The sequence below is a fragment of the Ailuropoda melanoleuca genome, chromosome 19 (genome assembly GCF_002007445.2).
Source record: "Ailuropoda melanoleuca isolate Jingjing chromosome 19, ASM200744v2, whole genome shotgun sequence".
NCBI lineage: Eukaryota > Metazoa > Chordata > Mammalia > Carnivora > Ursidae > Ailuropoda > Ailuropoda melanoleuca.
The window spans coordinates 1,811,003-1,824,223 of NC_048236.1; the positions used below are offsets into that span (position 1 = coordinate 1,811,003).

At 53.3% G+C, this 13,221-nt stretch overlaps 1 protein-coding gene across 3 annotated transcripts; it reads left to right on the plus strand.

Moving 5' to 3' along the window:
- The first annotated feature begins 30 nt into the window (after positions 1–30).
- Positions 31–12,439, plus strand: KLC4 (kinesin light chain 4). Of its 3 annotated transcripts, none has more exons than XM_011218747.3 (16): positions 31–140; positions 1,762–2,044; positions 3,211–3,441; positions 4,831–4,912; positions 5,522–5,732; positions 6,210–6,297; positions 7,479–7,580; positions 7,816–7,989; positions 8,295–8,394; positions 8,728–8,780; positions 8,976–9,046; positions 9,209–9,317; positions 9,893–10,033; positions 10,754–10,869; positions 11,243–11,306; positions 11,975–12,439. In XM_011218747.3, exons 2-16 carry the CDS (start codon positions 1,787–1,789, stop codon positions 12,023–12,025), a joined length of 1,851 nt encoding a protein of 616 aa, XP_011217049.1. In that variant the 5' UTR covers positions 31–140; positions 1,762–1,786; the 3' UTR covers positions 12,026–12,439. The 3 variants fall into 3 exon arrangements, with proteins under 3 accessions (XP_011217049.1, XP_019649963.1, XP_034503953.1); XM_019794404.2 differs by lacking the exon at positions 31–140 and adding an exon at positions 173–361; XM_034648062.1 differs by lacking the exon at positions 31–140 and adding an exon at positions 394–1,046.
- Positions 12,440–13,221: the final 782 nt, after the last annotated feature.

Below are 13,221 nucleotides of genomic sequence, written 5' to 3' on the forward strand. Positions count from 1 at the left end.
CTCGGGCGGCCCTTAGGTCGCGTGACTGGGGAACAGGCCCCGCCCCTCGGAGCCGTCAAAACAATTGCCTCGAGCGGCAGCCATGATGGATTTAAAGGGGCAGTACCAGCCAGGGAGGCAGCCAGACCGACAGACTGCGGGTGAGTCTTTGAGGGTACTTCTGGGGCTGAGGGTTGAGGTCCCGCTACCTCTTTTCCGCATTCCGGGACAGATGAACAAACCCCCACCAGCCGACCTTACACAACTCCAGATAAGCTGAAAAAACTCCGCCCCCCGCGAGTCTTCCCGCCCCTCGGCATCCAGACAGACAGACAGACGGCCAGCCCCGCCCCCTGCGCTACAGACCGACTCATTGACCTCGGTATTGTCGGCCCCCTGGGTAGTCGCCCGCGACGCGGAGCTCTGCGGTCCACCGCACCTCCCCCCATCACCCACGCCCGTCTTACTCTGTCCCCACCCTGGGCCCCAGGGCAGGTCGACAGCCAGGGACATTTCTCCGCATGCCCAGGCTGGGAGACCAACTCCCATAGCCGCGTTTCCCTGTGACCCTACAGCCGCTCGGAAGACCTGCCATTCTTCCCTGCATCGTCAGGCGTCTGAGAGGCACCCTAAGGTGACTCCTCTCAGAGCCTGTTAGTTGGCGGTCGTGAGAGACAAAGCCATGAAAGTGAATGGGTCATGAGTGACCAGGTCTGCCTCCTGACCCTTTCCCAGACACGCCCCTTGCCGCGGGTCTCAGATTCAGTCTCATTCCCTTCTTGGTAGAAGATAGCTCTTGTGGCCTGGGATGGGAGGTTGGCTTGGGGAAGGAAGAGGGACATTGGTCGCCTCTGAAGGCCTGTAGGTAGAGAGAGGGAGGGTGTTTGCCCTGAGTAGGGCTCTGTGCCAGGTCCTCTGGGTGGCTGTGAAGTGTTGAGAGAAGGGGTGGAAACGCTGGACTTCTGGACTTTGGGCAGGGCAGATCCTTGTGAGTGCCTGGCTACTGAAGGAGTTTCTTCCGGGCTCTGGCCTGAGTGCCACAGGCACGGGCTGTGCTCTGTGTACCGGTAAGAATACTGGAAAGGGGAGAAACAAGGCTCTTTTGAGGAAATAGGAAAAGAGCCTGACATTTGGGGGTTGGGAAGTATAGGTTGAAGGCCAAATGGGGAAAGAGGCAGAGTTTACTAGGTTTGGAGATGCTGGCCTTGGCTCTGAGGGTGACGCAGTCTGAAGACCTTGAGCTTTCTGGGGCCCTCTCATCTGGGTCCTGCAATGAAGCTGCCTTTCTTCTTCTTCTCCGTCTTCCCTGTAACTTGGTAACCTGTACCTTTCCTATTTTCTGAAACCTCTGCACCATTTTCTTTATATCTCCTGTCTTCTTCAACCGTTTCCTTTGCAGTGTTCTCCAGACACCCTCTGTGTTCCCTATAGTGTGTCTCTCATCTGATTCCTTTTTCTATTCCTGACCTAAGCTCTCTTTCCAACAACTTTTCTTTTTTCTTCCTGAGTTCTAAATCCATCTGCTAGTTCTCAGGGCTTTTGTTCCTTCTATAGTTTTTCTTCATTCAAGTCAATTCCTCTCCCTCTCTCTTTCCCATGACCTTATCTTTGTGTTTAGTGTTGTAGGCTCCCTCCCCACTGGTCACTCTCTCTCCAATTAAACCAGAAGGTCACCCACACTCTCTCTTTTCCCTTCCCTTGGATCCTCATAACCCTCTAACCAAGGCGCTCAGTCTCTCTTTCTTATTTTTACCCCCGCTGAGCTCTGTTGTTTCTCCTCAGCCCAGGCAAGGTCCCCCTGGCCAAGATGTCAGGCCTGGTGTTGGGGCAGCGGGATGAGCCTGCAGGGCACCGGCTCAGCCAGGAGGAGATCCTGGGAAGCACTCGGCTGGTGAGCCAGGGGCTGGAGGCCCTCCACAGTGAACATCAGGCTGTCCTGCAAAGTCTGTCCCATACTATTGAGTGTCTGCAACAGGGAGGCCATGAAGAAGGACTGGTACACGAGAAGGCCCGGCAGCTGCGACGTTCCATGGAAAACATCGAGCTGGGGCTGAGTGAGGCCCAGGTGAGAGGAAGGAAGTGATGCCAGGTGGCCCTTGGAGGAGCATTTGTCTGATGGGAGTTTTGGGGTCATTTAGGATTGCCTTGTCCTAGATGCTTGTCTTCATTCATTCAGTGAATGTGTATTAAGCCCCTACTTTGTGCCAGGCACAAGTCTTCTGGGCACTGAAAAAACATCACCGAACACAACAGTCAAAAATCTTTGCCATCTCAGAGCTTACATTTTAGCTGCAGGAAGCAAACAATACACAAATAAGTAAAGGATTCCATATGTCAGAGTGATAATTGCTAAGGACAAAGGATAAAAATAAAACAGAGAAGGGGACTAGGGGGTACAGAGAGAGATACAATTTTAGATAGGGTGGTCAAAAAAAGTCTTACTGAAAGGTGACATTTGAGAAAAGATTTGAAGATGAGGAAGTGAGCCATACAATAAATGGGGCAAGAGCATCTAAAGCAGTGTGGGTAGTAACTCCGAAGGCCCTGAACTGGAGCCTTCCCGGTGAGTTCAGTGAGGGACCAGTGTGGCTGCAGTAGAGGGGCTGAGGTGAAGCAAAATAGGAAATGAAGTGCAGGGGTGCCTGGCTGGCTCAGTCAGTGGAGCGTGCGACGCTTGATCTCGGGGTTGTGAGTTCGAACCCGACATTGGGTACAGAGATTACTTAAAAATAAAAAATCTTAGAAAGGAAGGAAGGAAGGAGGGAGGGAAAGAGGAAGGAAGGAAGAAGATAACGTATAAGAGGTAGAGGGGTTAGGAGCCAAGGGAACAGATCACATGGAACTTGTAGGTCATCATAAGGACATTGCTTTTACTTTGAAATGAAAGCTATTGGAATATATAGAGCAGGGGAGTGATGTGGTTTAACTGAACATTTTAAAAGGATCATCTGGCTGCTGGGTTGAGAACAGGCCCTAAGAAAAAAAGGCAGAAACAGAGAGGCCGGTGAGGGGGCTATTGTAGTCACCCAGGTGGGAATTGATGGTGACCTGGGTGGTGGCTATGGAGGCGGTAAGAAATTAGATTCAGGGTGTGTTCTGAAGGTAGTACTATTGCTACCCAACCCCGCCTCCTGGCCCTGCCAGTCTTGCTGCCTCCCGGTAGCTCCCCTCCCACTTGATCCCTGAACACTCCAATCCGGAGTCCGGCGCTCACGGGCTGTGCCCACCTAGGTGATGCTGGCTTTGGCCAGTCACCTGAGCACAGTGGAGTCGGAGAAACAGAAGCTGCGGGCTCAGGTACGGAGGCTGTGTCAGGAGAACCAGTGGCTCCGGGACGAGCTGGCGGGCACCCAGCAGCGGCTACAGCGCAGTGAACAGGCTGTGGCTCAGCTGGAGGAGGAAAAGAAGCACCTGGAGTTCCTGGGCCAGCTGCGGCAGTATGACGAGGATGGGCACGCCACGGTAAGCGCACGCAAGCAAGGCTGGCTACGGGGCAGACATCTGGGAGTCACCAGAGACGTGGGGGCCGTTGCTCCATCAGCTGCAGGGACAAGCAGTGCTGTACAACCTGCCCCCACCTGGCAGAATCCAGGTCCTGACACCCACTCCAGATAGCAACGAGGCGGAAACAGTGTTAACTCATTCAGTCGACATTTACGGGACAGCTGTGTATGCTGGGCACTGCGCACTCCAATGAGGACGCAACAGTGAGCGAGGCAGACAGAATTCCTGCTCTCCCAATTAGACGTTTGGGGTTTGGGGGAGACACATGAGCACCTGGACAATTCCAGTCTAGAATCCTAAGTGCTACAGTGAGGGAAAGCATAGCTCAGTTGAGCAAGACCCTCCTAAAATTTGCTCTCAAAGTGTATGAAATGTAACCCTCACTCAATTACCTCTCTGCCTTAAGCAGTGCAAAAGGCTGTGTGGGGGGAAGATGTAAGGAACTATAAAAGAGAGTTCCTGCCTTCTCAAGCTTATAATGTAGCTGTAGGGTCAAGACTTACACATGAGAACACGTATGTGACGACACAAAGCAGCAAATGCTCAGGGCTGGATGACTGGTTCAGTCAGTAATGGGAGGAGTTCCAAGATTGGTTCATGGGGACTGGAATGGCCTGAGAAGGATTCACAGATGAGGTGGGATACAGGGTTGGGTGAGATTTGGGTTGGATTTTTTTCATTGTAAAGGCGAGGACTTGAGCTGGATTTTGATGGATGATGAGGGGAAAGGAGAAGCTTTTTAGACTGGGGGTGGGTATGTGTCACAGATAAGGCTCCAGGACTGGAGAGCTGATCTGTCCCAGGGAAAGTGGGATGATTTGCATGGGACACATTGGCGAGGCTGGGTGGGAGGGTTGGAGGTGTTTATACAAGGCTGACATGCCTGGTGGGACAAAGCAAATCTCCCCATGTGGAAGTAGGTGAGACAGTGAGGGCTGGGCACCGAGTCGAGAGAGAGTGGTGGCAGATGATGGGGACGAGGCCGAGCTAGACGCTTTGGGTACGCTTTGGGTACGTGTCAATAAGATCAGACATAGTCCCTACCCTCAGGAAAGATAGGACAGACATATAATCAGTGTAAACACAGGGATCAGCACTGGGCTATAATTATAAGAACTGAGGGGGAGGGGTGGAGGCTAGAGAGTGAGGGTGCTTAGGAAGCTCTCAATGTGAAAGAAGGAGATTTACAAACAAGAGCGGGGTGAGATTGGCGGACAGATGCTCGCCTTCGCAGCAGCAGGGACATGAACAAGAATCTTCACCTGTCAGTGATTTCATGGTTTAGAGGGGCCCTGGAGAGGCTACTGGGGATGTCTTGGCCTAGACATGCTGCTGCTTCCCTTCCAGGAGGAGAAGGAAGGTGATGCCACCAAGGATTCCCTGGATGATCTCTTCCCCAATGAGGAGGAAGAAGACTCCAGCAATGGCTGTGAGTCCGCTTTTGGAGTTGGAAGAGCAGAGAGGGGCAGCAGGGGGCAGGTCCCAGCTGTGGCCCGCCATGCATATGGGGTGCTCACCATCCAGAAATAGGTTCTTCGCTTCTCCTGGGGATATGGCAGGGACTGGGCTTCTGCTTCCATTTCCTCCGCCTCCCCATTATTCACCAATATTTATTGCACAGTCCATGTGTCCTGGGCCCTGTGGTAGGCAGTAAGGGTATCAAGTTGATGATGGAGTTCTTGCCCATAAGAAGCTCAAAGTCGAGCAGGATAATGACCCTGGAGTGAAAGAACATCAGCTCTTCAAGGGAAAAAACCAGGTCTTTCTTATTTTTGTATTCCTGACACAGCGCCTGGTTCATGCTTACTGAGTAAATTTTGTTGATTGAATGAGTGATCGATTGGGTGAACAAGTGGGGTTGTGAGGGGCGCAGGTACCAGGGAGTGGGCGAAGGAATAGCAGTTGAGGTGGGTCTCGGGAGAGGGCCTGGTAGGGAGTGGGCACAGGCACGGAACGAGATGCAGGTTGGGGGGCAGACAGCAAAGGGGAGAGGAAGAGTGCCCTGAGAAGTCCCCTGTTCATTTTCTGGGATGGTTAGTGTCCCGTGGCCAGGGCACCCAGCACAGCGGATATGAGATCCCAGCGAGGTTGCGGACACTGCACAACTTGGTGATCCAGTATGCTGCCCAGGGTCGCTATGAGGTGGCTGTGCCCCTCTGCAAGCAGGCACTGGAGGACTTGGAGCGCACATCTGGCCGCGGCCACCCTGATGTCGCGACCATGCTCAACATCCTTGCTTTGGTGTATCGGTGAGTCCTGGCCTCGTCATCTCCCGACTCTGCCTCCGGGTTCCCACCTTGATCCACCTTTGGCTCCCATCCCTTCTCTCCAGAGGGTACGTCTTCCCCTGCTGGGCCTCCCAAGTGACCCCACTAGGGACCTTCCTCTGCAGCAGCACTCTCGTTCTTTTCATACCTGAGCCCTTGACCTCAGAGCTGCTCTTCTCTCAGGCTCTTTGCTTCTCCCTTCCCTCTTTTGGGAGGGTCCCTTGCCCTCTCTGTTTCCATCTCTTGCATCCTGTACCTTGTCTCCTCTTGGCATGGCAGTGTTCTGTATTTATGTATCTGCATGTTGGTGAACTCTCGCTGCTCGCCCCCAGGCTTCCTGTCTCCTCGTGGGGGCCCCAATCCCTGAATGTACCTCAGTCACACTGAAGGAAAGGAGAGAAAGAGGTGGCTTGGGGGCAGAGTTCAGGGTAAACCCTTGTCACTTCTCTCCTCTTCCAGGGACCAGAATAAGTATAAGGAAGCTGCCCACCTGCTGAATGATGCCCTCAGCATCCGGGAGAGCACCCTGGGCCGGGACCACCCTGCTGTCAGTACTCCTTGCCTCCTGGTCTTTTGGCTTCTCTTAGTTTGTTTATCCACTGCCCTCAGCCCACTCACTAGGGGTGCTCAGGGAATTGGTGTGCGGGCTCCTTTTTTCCAGGCTCTGTCTGCTAAGCCCAGTGGTTCTCAACTCTCTGAGACACAACGACTCTTTGTTATAATGAGTATTTTCCTGGAACATAATTCATAGACTGTAACTGATCTACACATACAATTCCAAAAAATGTTGAGTGATAGATACCCTATCAACATAGAAACGAGGAAAGTAACTTAGAATAAAATAATACATGGGATATGTTACAATGAAATGAAAACACGACGGGGTAACAGTTTTATTAAGTCCAACTACGGTAGAAGACGTAATATAGCATGTAACTTACATAGACTATAATATGATATACAACTTTAGATTTAGAAAAAGTGAGACCAGTAAGACACTGAAGCAGTATTAAAAAAAAAATGACAGAGCGGGGGCGCCTGGCTGACTCAGTCAGAAGAGCATGCGACTCTTGATCTCGGAGTCTATGCCCCACGTTGGGCATAGAGATTACTAAAAAATAAATAAACTTAAAAAAAATGACAGAGCGAAGTATTGGTGGATACAAGATTAAAATCCCTTGTTAGACTCAGTAATGACAGGCCAGATTTATTCATGTATGATGAGAGAAAGAGAAATGATAGATTGTCACAGTGGAGAAAATGAGAAACAAGGTATTTTTGCAAATGAGCTGACTTTATGAAAATAATTCCTTATGTTACAACACGTGATAGGCAGGGACGATGTAGCTGAAAAAAACAACGCCTCTCTTGATATCCCACTAAGTGTCAAGGCTTACAGTGCTTGAATGTCGGGCAGGACACCCCAAAGCTAACAGAACTGTCCCACACAGGCAGAACATCTGTACCATCCTTACCTTCCCAAAGGTAATAGTGGTCCCTGTCTTCATGCCAACCAAAAACCCCACCAAACCCCACCTCCAGAAATATCTACAAATCCCCCTAGAGGGCGGTACCACCCCCAGAGAAAACCTCAGAACCTCCAGGTCAGCAGCTTCTCCCCCCCACCTCTGGTTAGGCTGGAGGAGTCCTTTTCTCTTGGGAGTCGTGCAGTATGGGGCCCTCGCTGCTCAAGGCACCAGCGCTGAGGGGACAGGCCTGTCTTCCTAGGTGGCTGCCACACTCAACAATCTGGCTGTGCTCTATGGCAAAAGGGGCAAATACAAGGAGGCGGAGCCACTGTGCCAGCGTGCACTGGAGATTCGAGAAAAGGTGCGTGTGCTCACTCATTCTTCCCTGATGCTGTGACCCTTCCTGCACCATCTCTCTTCCTGTCTCCCCTCCTCCCTCATTTTTTCCCTCACCCCCCCTTCTCTGCCTTGTTCCCTCCCCTGTCATTCCCTTCCCCTGCTCCCCGCATGGGTATGTGCGCACGTGGTTGTACACACACACACACACACACACACACAGAGTCATAGCCATCTGTCACTCCTTTACTCCCTTCCAGGTCCTGGGCACTGACCACCCAGATGTGGCAAAGCAGCTAAACAACCTGGCCCTGTTGTGCCAAAACCAGGGCAAGTATGAGGCCGTGGAACGCTATTACAGGCGGGCCCTGGCCATCTATGAGGGGCAGCTGGGGCCGGACAACCCTAATGTAGCCCGGACCAAGAACAACCTGGTAAGGGAGGAAGGGCAGAAGTCAGTGGAGGGAGGGGAAGGGAAAGCACCCTCCTGTGGTACTCTAACCTTGTCACCTTTGTGCATCTGGGGCTGCCTTTGGGGCTGAGGGATCTGCCTCATTCCAGTGGGAAGGCGAAGTCCCATAGCCTCCTGGGAGTGGAGTGAGCACGCTTGACCCTGCAGCTAGAAAAGGAAGTATGAGGAGTATCTCTGGGGAATGTCATAAAGAGACCAAGAAGTGGAAATCCCTGAGCCCTGCTGAGACCTTGTCTCTGTCCTGTGTTTTTGCCTTTCTGCCTGCAGGCTTCCTGTTACCTGAAACAGGGCAAATATGCTGAGGCTGAGACACTCTACAAGGAGATCCTGACACGTGCGCACGTGCAGGAGTTTGGGTCTGTGGATGGTGAGTGGGGTGGGCCTGGGGAGGGAGCCGCATGGTGGTGAAGACATGCAGACCAGGGGCACCTTGGTGGCTCAGTTGGTCGAGCGTCAGACTCTTGATCTCCGCTCAGGTCTTGATCTCAGGGTCATGAGTTCAAGCCCTGCTTTGGGCTCCACCTGTAGAGCCTACTTTAAAAAGGAAATGCAGGCCAAGGGTGGGGGGTCAGGCCCTAGTGGCTCCCAGGCAGAAACAACCCCTTAGTTCAGCCCCGTGGGCCTCCGGCTCCTGGCTCCCCTCCATACTGTCTAGCTCTGTTCTCTAACCTTACCACCCCATCCTGTGTGTCACTCGTAGATGACCACAAGCCCATCTGGATGCATGCAGAGGAGCGGGAGGAAATGAGCAAAGTGAGTGTGGGGCCCAGCCTGGGGAGCCCGAGGCTACCAGGGCCTCTGGCTTACTCCTTGCAGGAGCCCAGCTCCTTCTTTCCCACCTGAGCATCAGCCCCAGATGCCCTGTGCCTTCCCCAGCCCAGCCCGCACCCCAGCCCCCAGCCATCTCTGTGCTCTCATCTCCGGCTTCCCCTCCCCTCTGTTCTGCAGAGCCGGCACCGAGAGGGTGGCACGCCCTACACCGAGTACGGAGGCTGGTACAAGGCCTGCAAAGTGAGCAGGTGAGCTGCCAGTGAGAAGCTGGCTTGGCCTCCCCCACCCTCCATCCAAACCCTGATCCTGGCCTCCGGGACCTTTTCCCTTTTTCCCTTCGGCCTTCTCTTGGCTCTGCTCCCTCCCTATCCTGTTTCTTTTCTGAACCTGTCCCCACTTCCTTCCCACAGCCCCACAGTGAACACCACTCTGAGAAACCTAGGAGCTCTGTACAGGCGCCAGGGAAAGCTGGAGGCAGCTGAGACCCTAGAAGAATGTGCCCTACGCTCCCAGAAACAGGTCAGTGACCAGGAGGGGAAGGAGGTCTAGAAGGTAGGTCCTGGGGTTGGGGGACCACTGAGGCTTCTTTAGAGTCTCAGAAGAATAAGAGGAGAGGCCGAGGAGAAAGCCAGGAAAGAGAGGTGAGACTCTCTTTTGGTCGTGGTTGTTTTTAAGTGTGTTCTTACCTCCCACCCCCCTCCCCAGGTCCTTTACGGTCAGGACTCCAAGTTCAAGGTTCACATCACTAAACAGGAAAAGGAAAGCCATGTCCTTTCACAATTTGAAGAATTTACTGAGGAGGGCTGTGGGGGGTGTGGGTGAGGGGGTTGAGGGGAGCCCAAACCTCATTAGTGGGTCATGACTCATTAGTGGGTCATCAATCAATTCAGTGTGGGCCATAGTCAAAATTTGTATCTATTTTAAGTAGGAATGCATTGCAAAGAGAAGAGGCCAGTACTTTCCAGTATGTGTGTACTAGGACATCACAAGGAAAAACATCTCCCCTGTTGCGGCTGATGGTGAAAAAAAGTTTGAAAGCCCCAACCTGAGGAGTTAAGGAGTGCAGATTCCCAGCTCTTCCCTTTTCCTTCCAGGGCACTGACCCTATCAGTCAAACCAAGGTGGCTGAGCTGCTTGGTGAAGGTGACAGTGGAAGGACCACTCAGGAGGGCCCTGGGGGCAGCGTGAAGTTTGAGGGAGGTGAAGATGTTTCTGTGGCCGTGGAATGGTCAGGGGTGAGTCTCATTATTTCCCCTTGATCTCTCTGGCTCCCTCCTGCTGGCGGTGGTGAGAGGCTCTGGGCTTGCCCATGTAGGGCATGAGGGCATATTGTCCACACTCCAGTTCAGTTAGCCCATCCCTCTCAGGGGGATCTGCAAGCCATCTATTGATAAGGCTCTTTTTTCTTTTTTTTTTTAAGGATTTTATTTATTTATTTGAGAGAGAGCATGAGAGGGGGTAGGGTCAGAGGGAGAAGCGGGAGAAGCAGGCTTCCCCCTGAGCAGGGAGCCCATTATGGGACTTGATCCTGGGACTCCACAATCGTGACCTGAGCCAAAGGCAGACGCTTAACTGACTGAACCACCCAGGCGCCCTATTGACAGGGCTATTGTGTTCATTTTCCTTTTTTTTTTTTTTTTAAGATTTTATTTATTTATCAGAGAGAGCACAAGCAGGGAGAGCAGCAGGCAGAGGGGGAAGTAGGCAGAGGGAGAGGCAGGCTCCCCGCCAGAGCAAGAAGCATGCAGGACTCCATCCCACAACCCTGGGATCACGACCTGAGCAGAAAGCAATGTTTAACTGACTGAGCCACCCAGGCGTCCCTAGGGCTCTTGTTTTCAATCACTAGGCTTTTGGGGGAGGCGGGATGTGTGCAGAATAGACGGCAGCAGTAGACTCAGAAGCCAGTCTGCATGGGCTCCCCTTAGCTTCTGTTGCCCATCGCTCTCTGCCAGGATGGCAGTGGGACCCTGCAGAGGAGTGGTTCTCTGGGCAAGATCCGGGATGTGCTTCGAAGAAGCAGCGAACTCCTGGTGAGGAAGCTCCAGGGGACTGAGCCTCGGCCCTCCAGGTACACAGTGAGACTGTGTGGCAGTGTCAGAGACTGTGAGGCAAGTTGGGGCCCTTGCCTCCAACTCCTCATGGCGCCCGCCCCCCATCTCTGGAGAAGTGTCTTGGAGAGAAACATGGAAGAGGTCAATGGGATGGCCGTGGAGAAAGAGTTTGGGAAAAATGGGTACCCCAGGGGTCGGGAAAGGTGCCTGAGGAGATGCCAGTTGCTGAAGATAAGAGCGTGTGCATGTATATGTTTGTGTATGTTGGGGGGGTGTCAGATGGCGGGGAGGCTGTGATTTGATGCGTGTGGCAGTGCCCAAGAGGCCCACAGTGTTAGGGCCTCTGTTAGGGAAGAGAAGGGGCCTCAGTTCTTTCTTTTTGCCTTGTAGCAGCAACATGAAGCGGGCAGCCTCCTTAAACTATCTGAATCAACCCAGTGCAGCACCCCTCCAGGTGAGAGCAGTGCTCGGGAGTATATTGGTGGGTGAGCAGGAAAGGGGAGCCATGGAGCCAGTGCCGCAGGAGTTGGGGAAGAGTCCTCTGGTGTGAGCACTCCAGCCGGGGAACTGGAGTTGGGTAGATGAGAAGCCAGCAGACGCCTTGTTGGGGGTGGTGACCCCCACCGGACAGTTTTGGGCCAGAGATGGTAGCGAATAAATTGATCGGGAAGGGAACAGGAATTGATGTTCTCTGAACTGGTACTTTGGAATTATGAATAATTCAAGAGTGATTTGGGGATATGAATTGCTCTTCCTCCTGCAGCCACCATATTCTTCACCTTGGGGACTCAGTAGCAGATGAGAAGGGGAAAAAAAGTATTAAATCATCTATATTTGAGAAAACAATAACGACATGTTAATGGCAACTGACCATTTGTATCAACACATTTAGAGTACAGGCTGATACTCACGTGGCTCTTCCATGCATTCTCTCCACCGGCTCATGGCCTTCTTCAACATCCTAGCAAAGGCTAACACTACACGGAGCCCCAGAGCTTGGGATCGAAGTCACAGGCTCCAGCCTAGCTCTAGAGATAGCATCCATGTAATGGATAGACTCCAGGGGACAGTCTTTGGGAGGCCGAGGTTCCTGGGCTGATGGCATGGTGTTGTCTATTTCAGGTCTCCCGGGGCCTCAGTGCCAGCACCACGGACCTCTCTTCAAGCAGCTGACATTCAACCCACACCCCAGGTCTGCTGGGTGCCCCCCACAGCCCTCTCAGCATTCCCTATTGCTCCTGGCTCTTCCAACCCCAAGGTGGGACAGGGAAGGGGGAGCAGTTAACCAGAAGATTGCTGCTGCCCTTAGGGTCTTGGCTCCCTCCTCAGGAATCCCCCTCAGGAAGGACCCTCAGGACATCCTCTCCCCATAGTCCTCTAGAGTAGCTAGCTCTGAGGCCCCCGAGATGCTTAAGGAGCAGGCACGCATCTCAGAGGTGAAGCCTGCTGCTGGCTTTTCGGTCAGAGGGTTCAGGGCTGGCCAGTGAAGCTGCCTTGCTCTGGCCTCTCGTGTTCCCTCTGCTGCCTCACTTCAGGTCCGTGTATTTCACTTTTCTTAAATAAAAGAATCAGGTAACCGTTTCGCCACTTGAGTCCTGACCGAAGAGGGTAGGGAGCAAGGGTTGTGTTGGGGCCCTTCACAGAAGGGCAAGGGGCAGTGATGGATGGGGCAACAGGAGAAGTGTTGATTCTTGGATCTCTCCTCTCTTCCTTCCCCTTTGTATCCTCTGCAGCAGGGCCTGCAGGAAGGCATCTGGGGGATGGGGGAGGAGGCCCACAACTCAAGGAGAAGGTGCTATGGACTGGGTTGTCAGGGACATGTGGTGGCCATGTGGCAGGACCCTGGAGTCCTGGCGCCACTGCTCCCGGCCTGTGAGGCCCTCTGTGGCTGCCCCTCCTCCTCCCAGCTGCTTGGGGGAAGGGAGGTCTAAGCAGGCCTGGGGGGCCCTCCAGAGCCAGAGGGGGATGAGGCACTCACTATCCATCCCCTCTCAGCATATCCTGGAGGCCTGAGCAGCAGCTGGGGCCCATCTTCTAAAGCTTGACTCCTCCTGACCCGCCTCCTACACCCCTTGCTGCTTTCACAACAAAGAAAGAATGTGGGGGTGGTGGCGCTGGGGGTGGGGGGTGCCTGGAACAAGGGCTGGATGGGCCTCCCCACAGCTGGAGACTTGGCCATGCCCTGCAGCCCAGACTGCCTGGAGATGGACTTGGGATAAATTTGTCAGTTTAACAGCCTTCAGCCAGGCATTCAGAGCCCTGTCTGTTTCTTCCTTTGGGTTCAGATTGGTCCAGAGCCAAACCCGACCCCAGCTATGCATTGGTTCCTCACTTCTCCAGGGGTACCACAGTATCTCCAGTTTACCTTG